Source organism: Ascaphus truei, chromosome 2 (assembly GCF_040206685.1).
Source record: "Ascaphus truei isolate aAscTru1 chromosome 2, aAscTru1.hap1, whole genome shotgun sequence".
In the NCBI taxonomy this organism is placed as follows: domain Eukaryota; kingdom Metazoa; phylum Chordata; class Amphibia; order Anura; family Ascaphidae; genus Ascaphus; species Ascaphus truei.
In genome coordinates this window covers 381,948,739-381,963,740 of record NC_134484.1, presented here as the reverse complement: position 1 = coordinate 381,963,740, position 15,002 = coordinate 381,948,739, and the positions used below count along the sequence as shown (strand labels likewise).

Below are 15,002 nucleotides of genomic sequence, written 5' to 3'. Positions count from 1 at the left end.
GTATGATGTTTGTTTTAAACTTTACTACTATACAGTATGAAACATATATACCACATACATATGGGTGGTTACCCATAGTACATCCTATAACCATGTAATTCTGATATTTTCTTCTTATATAGGCAGTACTTACACTTACAGTGCAGGAAGTGCATGGTCAGAAAGTGTCATAGTGCATGGTGCTGCTTCATAAATAGTCAAGCATTACTGGCCTAATTTGCATGTGGGTGTTTGGTCAAAATGGAGGAGATCTCCAGTAGCCAATTGTGCAATATTCGGATTTGTATTTCCAAAACAAAGACTTGTTTGGATAAATAGACCAGTTAACTGTATGTATGTATGTGTGTATGTATATGTATGTGTATACATATATGTATACAAAACCCCTCCACAGTAAAGCATATAGCAAATGGAAATATTACTGTATGCTCATTTGCATTTGCAAACCTGTCTAAGACATGCAAATGAGCATACAATAATATTTCCATTATATATATATATTCATATGTGCAGCTATCAGACTTGGTAAAAAAGGTTTCTTACATTTGATGCAGGATGAAATAGTTACTGACATAATTCAGGACTTTCTTAATATCTGCTGCATATCTAACCCTTCATGAAATAAGGTTATGGAATCTCTGAACATCAGATCACATAATCATTTTACTTAACACACATTTATTTGCATGACTGTGATGTCATATTGGCCAAGAGACAAATGAAAAGCAAAATAGACACTGATAAACAGAACATTAACAGCATTTTTTGTTTCTAGGAACGATCGTGAGGTTAAACTGTATTTGTGTGTTTGTTTTTTGCTACTATTGCTCCCGGTGATGCAACAAATATTTCTAAATGTCTCTTTCTTTTTCCTGTATTACGTAAAAGACCTATTGCCTTTAATGTTTTTGTTTAAACATGCAAGTAATGTATCCAATTTTTCTTCTCATGGCTGTCCCTGCTGCAAATCTCAAGCTTTCATCTGTTTATATTACTACTCCCTTCAGTATAATGTTTTCATAGTACCAAACCAAAGGTCACACAGTTCACGTCCCTTACAAATATCAAACCAACGTTTATTCAGTTTAAAGCGGCAACGGCAACTCACCCCTCCCCCCCAAATTCCAGTATTGCTTGTTTTTTTAAATAATACGAATAATCCCCACAAATTGTAGTTTGTAGTTAATTGTAGTTACCAGGACCCCCTGGTGGTTCTTAAGATAGTTACCTGTTTAGTTTCTGGACATTTAAAGGGTTGTCTAATAAGAAACTACAACATCATCTCTCTGACATTGCAGCTTCATATACTGACCCCTGGGATGCGCAAGATTTGACAGCCATTTTGATTTTCTTAAAATGGAGGAAAACACCCGCAACAATTTGGTTCAAGGACCAAGTCAAAAATGAAGCAATTCTGGGGATCAAAATCTGCACAAGATGTTTTAAAGAAAAAAATGATATTTATTTGAACGGGACTTTTTCCTTTGATACATACAGTACAGTTATTTTGCCCCATAATTTCTCCATTTTCACCTTGATATATATTCCCTTAAACTGTACGTATCTCGTCACCCGGAGGGGCTCTGCGGCTAAAAATAGTGTGATTCAGCTCTAAAAAATCCCCAAGTTTGAATTCTGTAATAAAAAAAATGATAATAGTTAAAGAAACAGGTTGCTAGGATTGCTGCTTTAATTGCTATTTAACAAATATTTTTTCTTGAAATAAATACATTGTGGCATATTCATATATACAGTTTATTGGTTTACGTGTATATATATATATATATATATATATATATATATATATATTTATATATATTAAGATGTGTAAAGAAACACTGGAATTTAAATGTTTACAATTGTTTCTCGAAATGCAAAAACAGAATGCTACAGTAACCACAAATTGAACTATTGTAGCCTTTGCATTTTTCATGTTTTGCCATTTTGTTCCTTTTCTTGTTCGCTATTTTGTTCTCTCTGCTTCCATCCAATGCCCTTATTTATTCATTTACTGTCATGAGTATTTCTCACGTTCTTTTCCAAATCCAGCCCTTCACAAGCTTCCTTCTTTATGTCCTCCAATTTTCACTTCTTTTGCGTGCATTTTGCACAATTTGTAATGAATTCTCTTGTACTGTTATTACTGCTAGATGAAATGAGTAAGGCCGCGATTCTAGTTCACGTGGCGCGTGCAGTGTGAGCAAAATGCAGCAGCTCTATCGGGCCGGCCATAATGCGCGCAAGAATTTTGATACGACAAATAAGTTTGTTTTTTTCACGCGACGGCTACGTCACGTGAGCAGTTCAGCCAATGAGGGCGAACCAGCCTGGTGATGCCTCTACCATGCCTCCCCATCCCCTCCATCTAAAGTGTACACATCGCTCGGGCGACAGGTGCGCACAATGCCATGCACGCCGTCGCGCGCGTGCCTGTACTATAAACGATGTCTGAGTTGAAATTGATGTACTAATGGGGTAATTCAATATAGTCTGAAGCAGTCATTGGGGTAGATAGGGCCAAAAACACCCATTGACTTCAATGTGTATTTCAGATGGAAACAGCCCAGTTCAGACTGTATTGAATTATCCTCTAAGTATTTGACTGTGACCGTTCAAAAATGCATGCTATTGCCACACAGAACATGCACATTGAAAAAAGTTATTTGATGGAGCTAATACATTGTGTTAATGTATATATCTCTTCTGTAAACACTGTATCTTTTTGTAATGGCTAAGTACTAAAAACCCAAACATTTGTGTAATTCACAGGAATTGTGAACACTATCAAGTTTCTTCCAATGTTTCTACACCTGCAAGTAATCTGTATAAAGCAATATGTAACAAGATAGTGTATTATATTGATCAAACTTCAGGTATGTATGTTTTAAAAACACAAGGCTATCATTTTTATTTTATTAAGTTGTTGCATTCCCTGGTTTGTATTAATCAATGCTTAGCCTCACTCTTTATCAAAAGCGTCTTAGCAAAATGGGTGCAAAATGGAGTAATAAAAACAGAACCAACTTCCTCAAATAAATAAAATCAATTGGATATACTGTATAGTATCTCAAACAAAAGAAGGGAGCGCAGAGAAGGCAGGACGTCAGAGAAATAGTTCAATTGTAATAACATACATAAAGCAACTTAAAAATTTACAGTTAAGTTTCGCCACTTGATCAAACACATCCCCTCACCGCCGATTACAGCACAGCAAGATCCGCAGAGTCCCACCTCCCCCAACTAACCCGGAGCAACACGCGGTTGTCAAAACGGAAGTGTACCAGGAGCCGACTGATAGGGAGAAACTGATCCTCTCACTGGAGCCGCTGCCTAGCTATATTAATACACTGTCCCCACAAGAAGTTATTTGCTTTTAGGTGTGGGATAAGTTCGGCATTTGAACCTCCCCAAAGACAAACAATTGAGAGCGCTGCTATAGCTAGGCAGCAGCTCCAGTGAGAGGATCAGTTTCTCCGTATCAGTCGGCTCCTGGTACACTTACGGTTTGACAACCGCGTGGTGTTCCGGGTTCGTTGGAGGAGGGGGGACTCCTGTACTATAATCGGCGGTGAGAGGAAGTGTTTGATGAAGTGGCGAAATGTAACTGTAAGTTTTTAAGTTACTTTATGTATATTATTAAAATTTAACTAGAGACGTCCTGCCTTCTCTGCGCTCCCTTCTTTTGTTTGAGTATTTGCTGGTCCCGGTGGATCGCCGGAGAGTACTAGAGCTGTGGGAAGAAGAAGATCAGGCATCGGAGGACTCCCGATATGTGCAGTCTCAACTTTTTTGTTTACACGATATATAGTATCTCCCTTTAAAAATATATATATATATATTTAAATGAAATTGTTTTGCAGCAAGCAGATTTTATTTGATAATGTTTATGACTTGCCTAACGAAAGTGTAAAAAGGCAAATAGTGCTAACCTGGCCATTTATACAACGAAAATTGTGCATCTTTAAAAATGAATGTCTCGATAAATTCCAGACGGCATGCACTGTACACACTTCAAAGTCAAAGAAGGTCAGTCTCAAAGGCAAGGTCAGTGATGTCTGACAAACTGAAAGTAATAGTAATTTGTAGCTTTAAAAAAAAACAAAATATCTCAGGAGACCAAACATTTAAAGGTTATCAGGAGGTCCTGTGGTATCAGGTACAGACTGTACCCCCTCTGGTTTATTAACAACATTCTGTTCTATTCAGGAAGTAAGGGGAATTCAGAGAAGTAATTACAGTCTTATGTGTTGATTGATAACCTGGAGCCATCTGGTAACTCTAAGGAAATCCCTCAACTGCCTGCTGTATAACACTGGTTAGTTATCCATCTAGTTAAAAGGCTATACCTAGGCGGACCTTATGGTGCTAATGACAGCAAATTGTTAATTTGTGTCAAATATAAACTTTCTCCTGAAATATTTATTTACTATTATGGTTTCATTAAATATGTGCTTACTGTATGTATTATCACCAGAATGTTCTAAATGCAAGTAACGTTTGTTTTTGCTATAAAACGCATCTAGTTATTAGTTTTCAATGTTATTATACAAATGTTGAAATGCATCTGGTGATTTTGTGTTTGAAATTACAATATCAACAAGCAATATTTTCTTTTACTTGACAGCTGGTGTGTTACTTGTTTTCTGCTGCATTGTATATACTCGTTGTAAACAAAATGTCAAAACAGTAACATGGAACTGAAACTGACATTAAAAAGGCACATTTTTCAACAGAAGTAAATATATCTAAATGTACCTTAACTGAGTGAATTATCTTGCACATTTACAATGTTCCTGCCAACAACATTTATAGAGGTTCAGCCTCTTCTATTCCAATGTCCTGTTGCTAGAACATTTTGAACTATTGGAAATCATAAAAATAAGGGTTTGCACATATTTTTCAAAATATTGATTTATACACTAACACTAATACAAATTCATAAAATAAGTGCATTGAAAATAATGTGCATATAAATAAGACATACCTTAGGAAATATATGATAGAGTGCATTTAACACTAAATCTCGCATGAGTTGTAAATTGTTGATAGATTTTCAAACCTGTGTAGAACTATTTAAACCCTCATTTAGAGGAGATATACTTGCAGGGCTGTTAGGAGGAAGACACACTCAGGGCCTATGTAAATGGAGGATAGTTTATCTTTGGTGACTTATATATTTGTCACTTCTGAGTGAGTCTAGTTATATTTTGTCCAGGAAATAATCAGCACACCTCAAAAAAATAAAGAGAGAAAGAAAAAACAATAGTGAAGCAAGTTCACAACAAGACTCCTGATGAAGCAAAGGTGAGATATACACTTACATGAAAGTGCCCGAACACAGGCACTTAAAGGTATCTTTTCCTCCTGTCCTCTTGTTTTTTCTTTCTCTCTTTATTTTTTTGAGGTGCGCTGATTTTTTCCTGGACACTATTTCACCTGGAACTGGGAACAGTTATTCTTTCATGCAGCACTCATTTATTTAGTTTATTACAGACATCCACATAGATACTGCTTCCTTTGTATATTGTATTTTCTAGTTATATTTTGTCCGTGTCTGTGTGTGCTTGTGTGGTTTTGTACAGTGTGTGCCTTGTTTTGTTTTTTCTGTAAGTGTTTGGTTGGTTGCAAGTGGATCAGAGTGAATCTGGGTTAGTGTGAGTTCTACTGTTTGATTGCTGTGAGAGATGGAAGAGGAGTGGTGGTGAAGTGGGGGGAGGGGGAGTAGAGGGGATTAATGATTGTGGTAGTGGAGTGCAGGAAAGGAGGAGTAGTGGTGGTACACTACAGAAAATAGTGGTAGTTGAGTGGAGGACATGAGGAGTTCTGGTGGAGTGGTGGAGAGGATGAGTGATGGAGATGTAGCGGAATGGTTGTGGAAGAGGGGAAGGATGCTGGTGGAGTGGAGGAGAGCTGGTGGACTGGAGCAGAGGAAGAGTTGTGGGAGTAGGTGAGAAGGGGTTGTATTTGAAAGGTGAGATGAGCAGTGGGTCAGACAAGAAAGAAAAGAGGGGAGGAGGGTACAGGTGAGAAGATGAGTACAGAAGTGATTGTGATCACTGAACAGGCAGATAACACGCAGACTCATTGGAGGCACAAGGACAGCCTCTAGCACAGTGTTTCCCAACTCCAGTCCTCAGGGAACCCCAACAGGTCAGGTCTTAAGGATATCCCTGCTCCAGCACAGATGGCTCAATCAAAATGACTGAGCTGCTGATAGACCCACCTGTGCTGGAGCAGGGATATCCTTAAGACCTGACCTGTTGAGGTTCCCCGAGGATTGGACTTGGGAAACACTGCTCTAGCAACAGAGCACCAGACATGCAGAGAATGAAATATAGAAATATAGAATATGATGGCAGATAAGAATCACTTGGCTCACTGTGTCTACCCATTTTCACATTTGCTGTAAACCTTCATCCCTTATTTAATCCTTGGTTTTCTTTCGTATTTAGAATAGCCGTATGCCTATCCCCAGCATATTTGAATTCCCCTACTGTGTTAGCCCCTACCACGCCTGTTGGGAGGCTATTCACAAATCTAATGTTAAATTATCTGATGAAGAAAATTAGATCTTCAGACTGTTTAGGTATATATCAACCTTGGTTAATTAACTACAATAACCTCCATGGGTTTTAAAAATAAGCACTAGTGAGAAACTATAGAGGCAGTCAACAGTATTGGAGTATTTCCCCTTACAGAACAGCATTGTAAGAAACAATATGTGGATATCAAAAAAAGTAAATGAGAATATGGCAAAGGAGAGATGCCACAGCACTCAGTGGTGGAGATCCAGCCATAATCATGTTTTGTAGCCGCTATGAGGAGTATATGAAGGCACTGATGTACAGTATGAAGATATGATCCATGCTATAGCGTGGATCATAGACACCATCAAGATTCAAGAAAAAGGAAGCTGGTAAGTTTCAAAGAATCCTACAGTATATTAAATTTAGCTGAAAAGTATATTCTGTGTGTCATGTGAACAGGGTGTGTAAACATAACATACATGCTGTATTTGAAGTCAATAGTCCAGCTATATTTATAGTACTGTAATTTGAAGAGTGCTGTTATAATCTTGTAGTGAACTTCACTTTTCTTATAACAGAAAAGATTCAACTATAATCCATAATCTTTTATATTATAATAATAAATACAATTTAATATCTTAAAAAAATTTTTTTTTAAAAGGAGTAAGGTGGCAACACTTTCATAAACCAGTTAAGTATTTTTGTTTGTTTTGCAGGTGATGCCTGATGACATGCTCCACTGCACACAACAACTGTTCCTCTGGAACTAGTGCAGGAACTGGAGTTACCACAGTCTGCCCAGCAGCCCCAGAAAAATAGCACCACTCCTGTCTGCAGAAGAGGAAGAGCAGTATATAACCCTTGACATTGACACAGATTGAGGAGCCAATGCAATAGTTGCAACTGCATCCTAACATTCAAGGCTGTGCACAAATATTATTTCGTCAATCACTAAGGAGGAAGCTGCATGCTATGTATGAGAACATGGACTATTTAGCTAATTGTGTCAGAGCTCACACAGCTGTAAACAAACAAACTGATCACCGAAAGCCCGAAAATAAAATAATTTAAATAAAAAAGGTATGGCTGCAGAGAGAAAACAATAGGCTTCACCAGCAGCAAAATGCTGTATGTTCCAAAATTGCTACTAATTTAGAGCAACACATATAGGAACAAGCAAACAATTCAAATCAGCTGTGTGCAAACATCCAGCAGGCCATAGGCGTTCCTTGACCCCAAATGCCCACTCCACTAGTACTACCAACACCACCACTCCTGAGCCCTCCAGTGCGTCAACAAGCAATCAAACAACACTTCTGCCCTTTCCAACACCTGTTGGTGCTTAATCCCAGGGAGGAAGATGCACTAGAAGCCAATGTGATACAACAGAATTATTTATCCTTAGAAAAGAGGGAAACATCATTTTATTCTGTCTTTACTTGTTGATATATACCTTATATAAATATATGTATATATGTGTGTGTATATATGTTCACGTGTGTGTGTAACTATCTTTGTATCTATATAAAATAAAAATGTCATGACTTTTAATCATTGCTTGTTGTGTAGGGCAATAATTTTATTAGAAAAAAGTAGCACTTACCTTTATTGTAATGACATTTCTGAAGTTTATCATTCAAAATTTTTTTTTACAGTTGCTCCTCAAAAGTTCAAAATAGAATATAATTTTAAAAAGTGAAATTTACAATATGTCAAAACTAAGAAGTTTAAACCATAATCAAAGGAAATACTGTAGGCAGGAGCTGTACAATAGGGAGGTACTTTATAAGGGAGGGTAATAGGCAGGGATGCTGTCAGGGAGGGACAACTGTCCCAGGCCCGGTCAGTCAAGGGGGTGTCCCCTGCCGGCGATGCTAGAGTTTGTTGTCTGCACCTGCGCAGGCAAGAGAAGCTCTTCCAGAGTCCCCTCCTTCCCCAGGCCCCCCTGCAGGGCCCTCCTCTAAGCTGTCCGACATCCATCTGGAAGAGTGGATTCCCAGAATCTAATTTTATGGTCCTCGGCCGGGCCTGCAGGCCCATCTCAGGGCCCCAGGTAAGCCCACTATGCTCCCTGACACAGCACCCCCTTTTAGCCCCCTCCCAAGGCCCAGCACCTCCTTCCGCAGGCCCAGTACCCCATTATACCCCCATATATGAGCACCCAGGGAAGAAGTATGTATGATGCAAGATGTAAATTATGAAAACTCTTTGTCAGATAAATGTTCCTGGCACCCTTCCTTATCACCACCACTTACAACACCAGCCTGCACGTATGTCAGCACCCTAAGAAAGGTAAATAGAAACACTGAGCACCACCACTATGTAAATAATGACACCTAGCATCATATATACTTCTTCCATGGGTGATCATAAAGCACCCCAGGGAAGCACATGGCTTGTCACTTTATTCATTCATGGAGAATTCACAATTCGTTGCATCTCCCTGCAAGGGGGCACTCTCCTTCAAGGATATGCATCGTGTCACCCTGTCAAGACCCTCCTAGTCCCTACCTTGGATGTCAGTATACTGATGGGACTTTTATTCAATCAACTCTCTCATGACACTCTGGGGTCCTATTCAAGTGGTCCGCTAGCATGGGTGTAACACACATCCTCTATACTGAATTGGACACACCTTAGCCTATATTATGTGGCCCTAGATAAATAATAAACACATCCCCTCACTCTAAAACAATAACAAGTGACCACTCATTCCTACGCATATAGTTACACATTTAAACTAGACTTACTCTATATACAATGAGGCTCCTCATTCTTTATCTCCCAGGAACCCAAGTCTAGAAGCATCTACAGCTCTAGATATACCCAGTTTACTGGTGACATGACAGGTCACTATGACTACAGTGGGAGTGGCTAGAAGTATACTTAGTATCCTATACCAAGTGACAGAATGAACACCTTCTGGCAAGTGGCTAGGTTTATGCCTAGTCACTTCTGTATCATGTAATGAGAGAGGGGCATTACTCTGCAGTAAATCCTTTAGGTCCCTTAACCCCTTCAGTGAACATTGACTTGCTACTTTGTGAGTAATATCAGCAAATGGGACAATGAGGTAGACATTTTGTAATAAATGATAAAATACTGTATGAGAAAATAATATTCAAATAAAGATGTATATGTTCTAATGGCTACCTAAACCAGGTGCCAATTATTTCTGATATTAGAATAAGTGAAATGCTTAACACGGCTTATTGAAACCTAATGAATCATACGTCAGTATTTAATTTTGAGGTAATATCTCATTTGCATGCTCGTTTACTTGTTTGCCATTAAATTTAACTCACAAATATTGTGTTTGTAAAAACCATTTAATTTCTGCCTTATTTGATGAAATACTCCATTGGTGAATTAGGTGACAAAAATAACTACTTTTGTTTTTATTAACTCAAATGTTATGCAGTATCAAAGTTTAGTGAATCTAGCCCTGTGTTAGGTCTCAGAAAGGTCAAATGTTTTTATTTAAACACAAAATGCAACATGGTTTACATACTGTAGTATTGTTATAGATAGGAAGACACATATTTTGCAACTTATTTAAAAAAAATTAAATGAACATTAAATTTGCTAGCTGTCACAATATTGGCCTAGATCAACAAGGTGCTAAGCTTTAGCATGCTTTTACTTTATTGGGGCTGATTCACTAAGCTCCGTTAAGTGGCTTTAAGAGCGCAAAGTACCCTTTAAGCCCGATAAGGCTGCAGTGCGATTCACTAAGCAGGGATAACTGTGCTTTATCGGTCTTAAAGGGTATTTTTTTTGCCCTCGGCGCAAAATGCGCACGATCAGCCTATTGCGCTGATTTTTGCCAGTACTACCGATTCACTAAGCAACGCTAAGTGAATCGGCCTTAAAAAACGCACCAAACAAGCGCGCCAGCAAAAGGCAGGCGCCAAAGAAGCTGGACTTAGAAAAAATTTCATTGTTTACATTTTTGCTGGCACACCATCCATACAACAGGCCCACGGAGGTGTGCGGGGGTCCCCGCGGGGGTGTCCGGGGGTCCCCGCGGCCGTCCGCGGGCCTGCGGTACCAATGGTGTGCCCCCAAAAATTAAACAATACTCTAAAAAATACCCCCATCCCCTAACACATACAGTACATCAATGTGCAAAATTACTATTATCCACATATGGATAATAATGCATTTGCCCATTAAATATACATTAATACAATAAATACATTAAATACATTTTGTACTCACCCTTGTCCGGCACCCACGATGAAGGCCACCCGCATCTTCCTCCCCGTCCATTCACCGGGGTGCTGAAAAATATACAAAATAAGAAAAAGTGCCAAACTAATGTCCCCTAACCCCTTTATGACCTTAGCGGTTATTAACCGCTACAGTCATTAAGGGGTTAAGCCATCCTGACCCAATACCCACCCATCACCCATTTATTTGTACAGTGGCTTCATCATGTGTATATATATATATATATATATATATATATATATATATATTCTAATATATATATATTCTAATATATATATATATATATATATATATATATATATATATATATATATATATATATATATATATATATATATATATATACTGTATATGCATGATTAACCAATATACAAATAAATACTGTACATGGCCAAATACAAATCTCTCCTAATATCAAAAAGCACCAAGCTCAATCAATATCTAATAAATCCAAATATAAATACTCAATTTGTTTAGTGTTTAGTTAAAGGCTGGTTGCTATACATTATTTTATTTGGCTTAATTTTGGAAGATAGATTTTGTTTGATGGTTACTTTGACATAGATTATTTTTTACAATGGTTTGTTTGTTGGATTTGAAGTGTGTAATTGATTTGTATTGTAATTGATTGGTGATTGGATTAATTGATGGTAAATTAATGGTGTTGATGCTTTGTTTTTCTTTAATGATTGTATTTGTATCTTGTTTGGATTAGTGTATTTGATTTGGAGCATTGTTTGACATAGTATATATGATGCAAAGATTAATTTTATCATGTACACATTGTCAAATTGAGTGTTTGTATTTGGATTTATTAGATATTGATTGAGCTTGGTGCTGTTTGATATTGGGAGAGATTTGTATTTGGCCATGTACATTATTTATTTATATATTGGTTAATCATGCATATACAGTATATATATTTATTCTAATATATATATATTTGAATATATATATATATACATGATGAAGCCACTGTACAAATAATTGGGTATCGGGTCAGGGTGGCTTAACCCTTTAATGACTGTAACGGTTAATAACCGCTAAGGTCATTAAGGGGTTAGGGGACATTAGTTTGGCACTTTTTCTTATTTTGTATATTTTTCAGCACCCCAGTGTATGGACGGGGAGGAAGATGTGGCTGGCCTTCATCGTGGGTGCCGGACAAGGGTGAGTACAAAATGTATTTAATGTTTTTATTGTGATTAATGTATATTTAATGGGCAATGCATTATTATCCAAATGTGGATAATAGTAATTTTGCCCACTAATGCATAGTATGTGTTAGGGGGTGGGGGGATGTGTGTGGTATATTGCTATGTTTATTGGGGGCAATTGTCCCCAATAAACATGCTATTATGCCTTAATCCCTTCATTGCCTTAGTGGATAGTGGATAGCTGCTAAATTATGCACTTCTTTTTACCAGCATCAGTATGTCTCTAACTCTATTCATATATCTCCATCTCTCCTTCCTTCACCACTTCTCTGTTCACATGAACTCCTTTCTTACTTGCGTCCTCTGACACCATACAGCTATATCCCCTGCACTAAAAAACACCCCTACAAATCATCCTCACACATCCTCTTTCTATCCATGCTTCTCCTCCTTGCTTCTGGGGATATCTCTCCCAATCCTGGTCCCTGTCTTATTCCTACATGCGCTCGTCCGCGCCTGCCAACTGCAACCTCTACTCCTTCTGGTGTCAACCCCTCCAACCTCATACCCATCCCCTGCCACCCTCCCTCCTCTCTCCCTTTCTCCTGTGCCCTTTGGAATGCTCGCTCCCTCTCTAACAAGTTCCTCTCTGTGCATGACTTCTTTCTCTCTCACTCCCTGCTTCTCTTTGCTATAACTGAGACCTGGCTCACTCAGTCTGACTCTGCTCTAGAAGCTGCCCTCTCCTACGGTGGCCTTTCCTTCTCCCACACTCCGTGCACTGATGGCAGGGGTGGAGGCGTGGGGCTCCTGCTCTCCTCTCTCTGTCGTTACCGAACCCTTCCTATTCCTCCCTCTCTTGCTTTTCCCTCCTTTGAGGCTCACACTGTCCAGATTTTCTCTCCTCTCCCTGTTCATGTGGCGGTCATCTATCGCCCACCTACCTTTACTCATCCCCCTTCTGCCTTTCTCTCTCACTTTGAATCCTGGCTCTCTTTCTTCCTCTCCTCAGACTCCCTGTTCTTCTCCTTGGGGACTTCAATTGCCACATTGATGACCCCTCTCTCCCTTGGGCTTCCCGCTTTCTTTCTCTAACCTCTTCTTTTGGCCTTCAACAGTGGACTGCAGCCAGCACCCACAAGGATGGCCACTACTTAGACCTGGTTTTCACTAAGAACTTCTCTCTGTCCGATTTCTCCATTTCCCCTTTTCCTCTCTCTGACCATCATCTCATCTCATTCTCTCTATCTCGCTTCTCCCCTTCTCCACCTCCATCTACACCCCGGTTCTGCAGAAACCTGCGCTCTATTAACTTACCTGACTTTGAGTCCACTTTATGCTCCTCCCTCTCCTCTCTCAGCTCCGCTACAGACCCTGACAACCTGGTCAGGAACTACAACTCTGTCTTGTCCTCCTCTCTTGATCTACATGCCCCACTTTCTCTCTGCCGCACTCGCCCTTCTAACCCTAGACCCTGGCTAAATTCCCACACACGCATGCTGCGTTCCTCCACTCGTTCCTCTGAATGCCTCTGGAGGAAGTCTCGCACTCTCGCAGACTTCCTTCACTACAAATTTATGCTATCCTGTTTCAACTCTGCCCTCTCGCAAGCTAAACAAGCCTACTTTTCTGCACTAATCAACATGCACAAGTCTAACCCACGCCGACTGTTCTCTGTCTTTGATACTCTACTCAAACCACCCTCAGCTGCCTCTCCTTCCTCCATCTCCGCTCAGGACTTTGCTGACTATTTTAAGGAAAAGGTGGAATCCATACGTCAGAACATCCCCTCTGTTTCTTCTTCCCATCCTACACCTCTTCCTAACTCTCCTCCTGCCTTCCTTGACTCTTTTTCCACTGTCTCAGAGGAGGATGTGTCGCTGTTGATCGCCCCTTCTCACTTTACCACTTGCCCTCTTGACCCCATTCCCTCCCATCTCCTAAAACCTCTTGCTCCTACTATAATCCCTATGCTCACACACATTTTTAACTCCTCCCTCTGCTCTGGAAACTTTCCATCCTCCTTCAAACATGCAACAGTCATACCATTACTCAAAAACAGCAAGCTTGACCCTACCTGTCTTTCTAACTATCGACCTGTCTCCTTCCTGCCTTTTGCCTCTAAACTCCTTGAACGTCTTGTATTCTCTCGCTTGCTCCATTTTCTCAACACCTATTCTCTCCTAGACTCTCTACAATCTGGCTTCCGCACTGCTCACTCCACGGAAACAGCCCTCACTAAAATAACTGACGACCTCCATGCTGCCAAAGACAGAGGTCATTACACTCTGCTCATATTACTCGACCTCTCTGCAGCATTTGACACCGTGGACCACCCTCTTCTCCTTCACATTCTCCATACTCTTGGTATTCGGAACAAAGCTCTATCCTGGATCTCATCCTACCTCTCCCATCGTACTTTCAGTGTCTCTTCTGCTAACACCTCCTCTATTGATCTCTCTGTGGGGGTACCCCAGGGCTCTGTCCTGGGACCTCTTCTCTTTTCTCTGTACACACTCTCTCTAGGTGACCTAATAACATCTTTTGGGTTTAAATATCACCTCTATGCTGACGACACACAAATATACTTTTCAACACCTGACCTTACACCTGCTATACAGACCAAAGTTTCTGAATGTCTCTCTGCTATATCATCCTGGATGGCCCTCCGTCGCCTTAAACTCAACATGGCTAAAACAGAGCTCCTCATACTTCCTCCCAAACCTGGCCCTACTACCTCCTTCCACATTACTGTTGGAACTACGATCATCCACCCAGTAGCCCAAGCACGCTGCCTAGGGGTCACACTCGACTCCTCTCTCACATTGGCCCCTCACATTCAAAACATTTCTAAAACCTGTCGCTTTTTCCTCCGCAATATCACAAAGATACGCCCTTTCCTCTGTTGCTCGACTGCTAAAACTCTGACTCAGGCCCTCATTCTCTCCCGTCTTGATTACTGTAACCTCCTGCTGTCCGGCCTTCCTGCCTCTCACCTGTCTCCCCTACAATCTATCCTAAATGCTGCTGCCAGAATCACTCTACTCTTTCCTCGATCTGTCTCAGCATCTCCCCTCCTGAAATC

The 15,002-nt window shown here is 39.9% G+C and overlaps 1 protein-coding gene across 4 annotated transcripts in view; it reads left to right on the top strand.

Moving 5' to 3' along the window:
- The window catches only part of ITGB8 (integrin subunit beta 8), a 143,851-nt gene that overhangs the window by 120,783 nt on the left and 8,066 nt on the right, over nt 1-15,002 (top strand). For 3 of the 4 annotated variants that reach the window (XM_075587175.1, XM_075587173.1, XM_075587177.1), the window contains one exon: nt 2,770-2,873. In XM_075587175.1, coding sequence (XP_075443290.1) covers nt 2,770-2,873 — 104 coding nt within the window. Of the gene's footprint in view, nt 1-2,769; nt 2,874-7,243; nt 8,037-15,002 lie in introns of those variants that run through there. The other variant, XM_075587176.1, reaches the window with a different exon arrangement.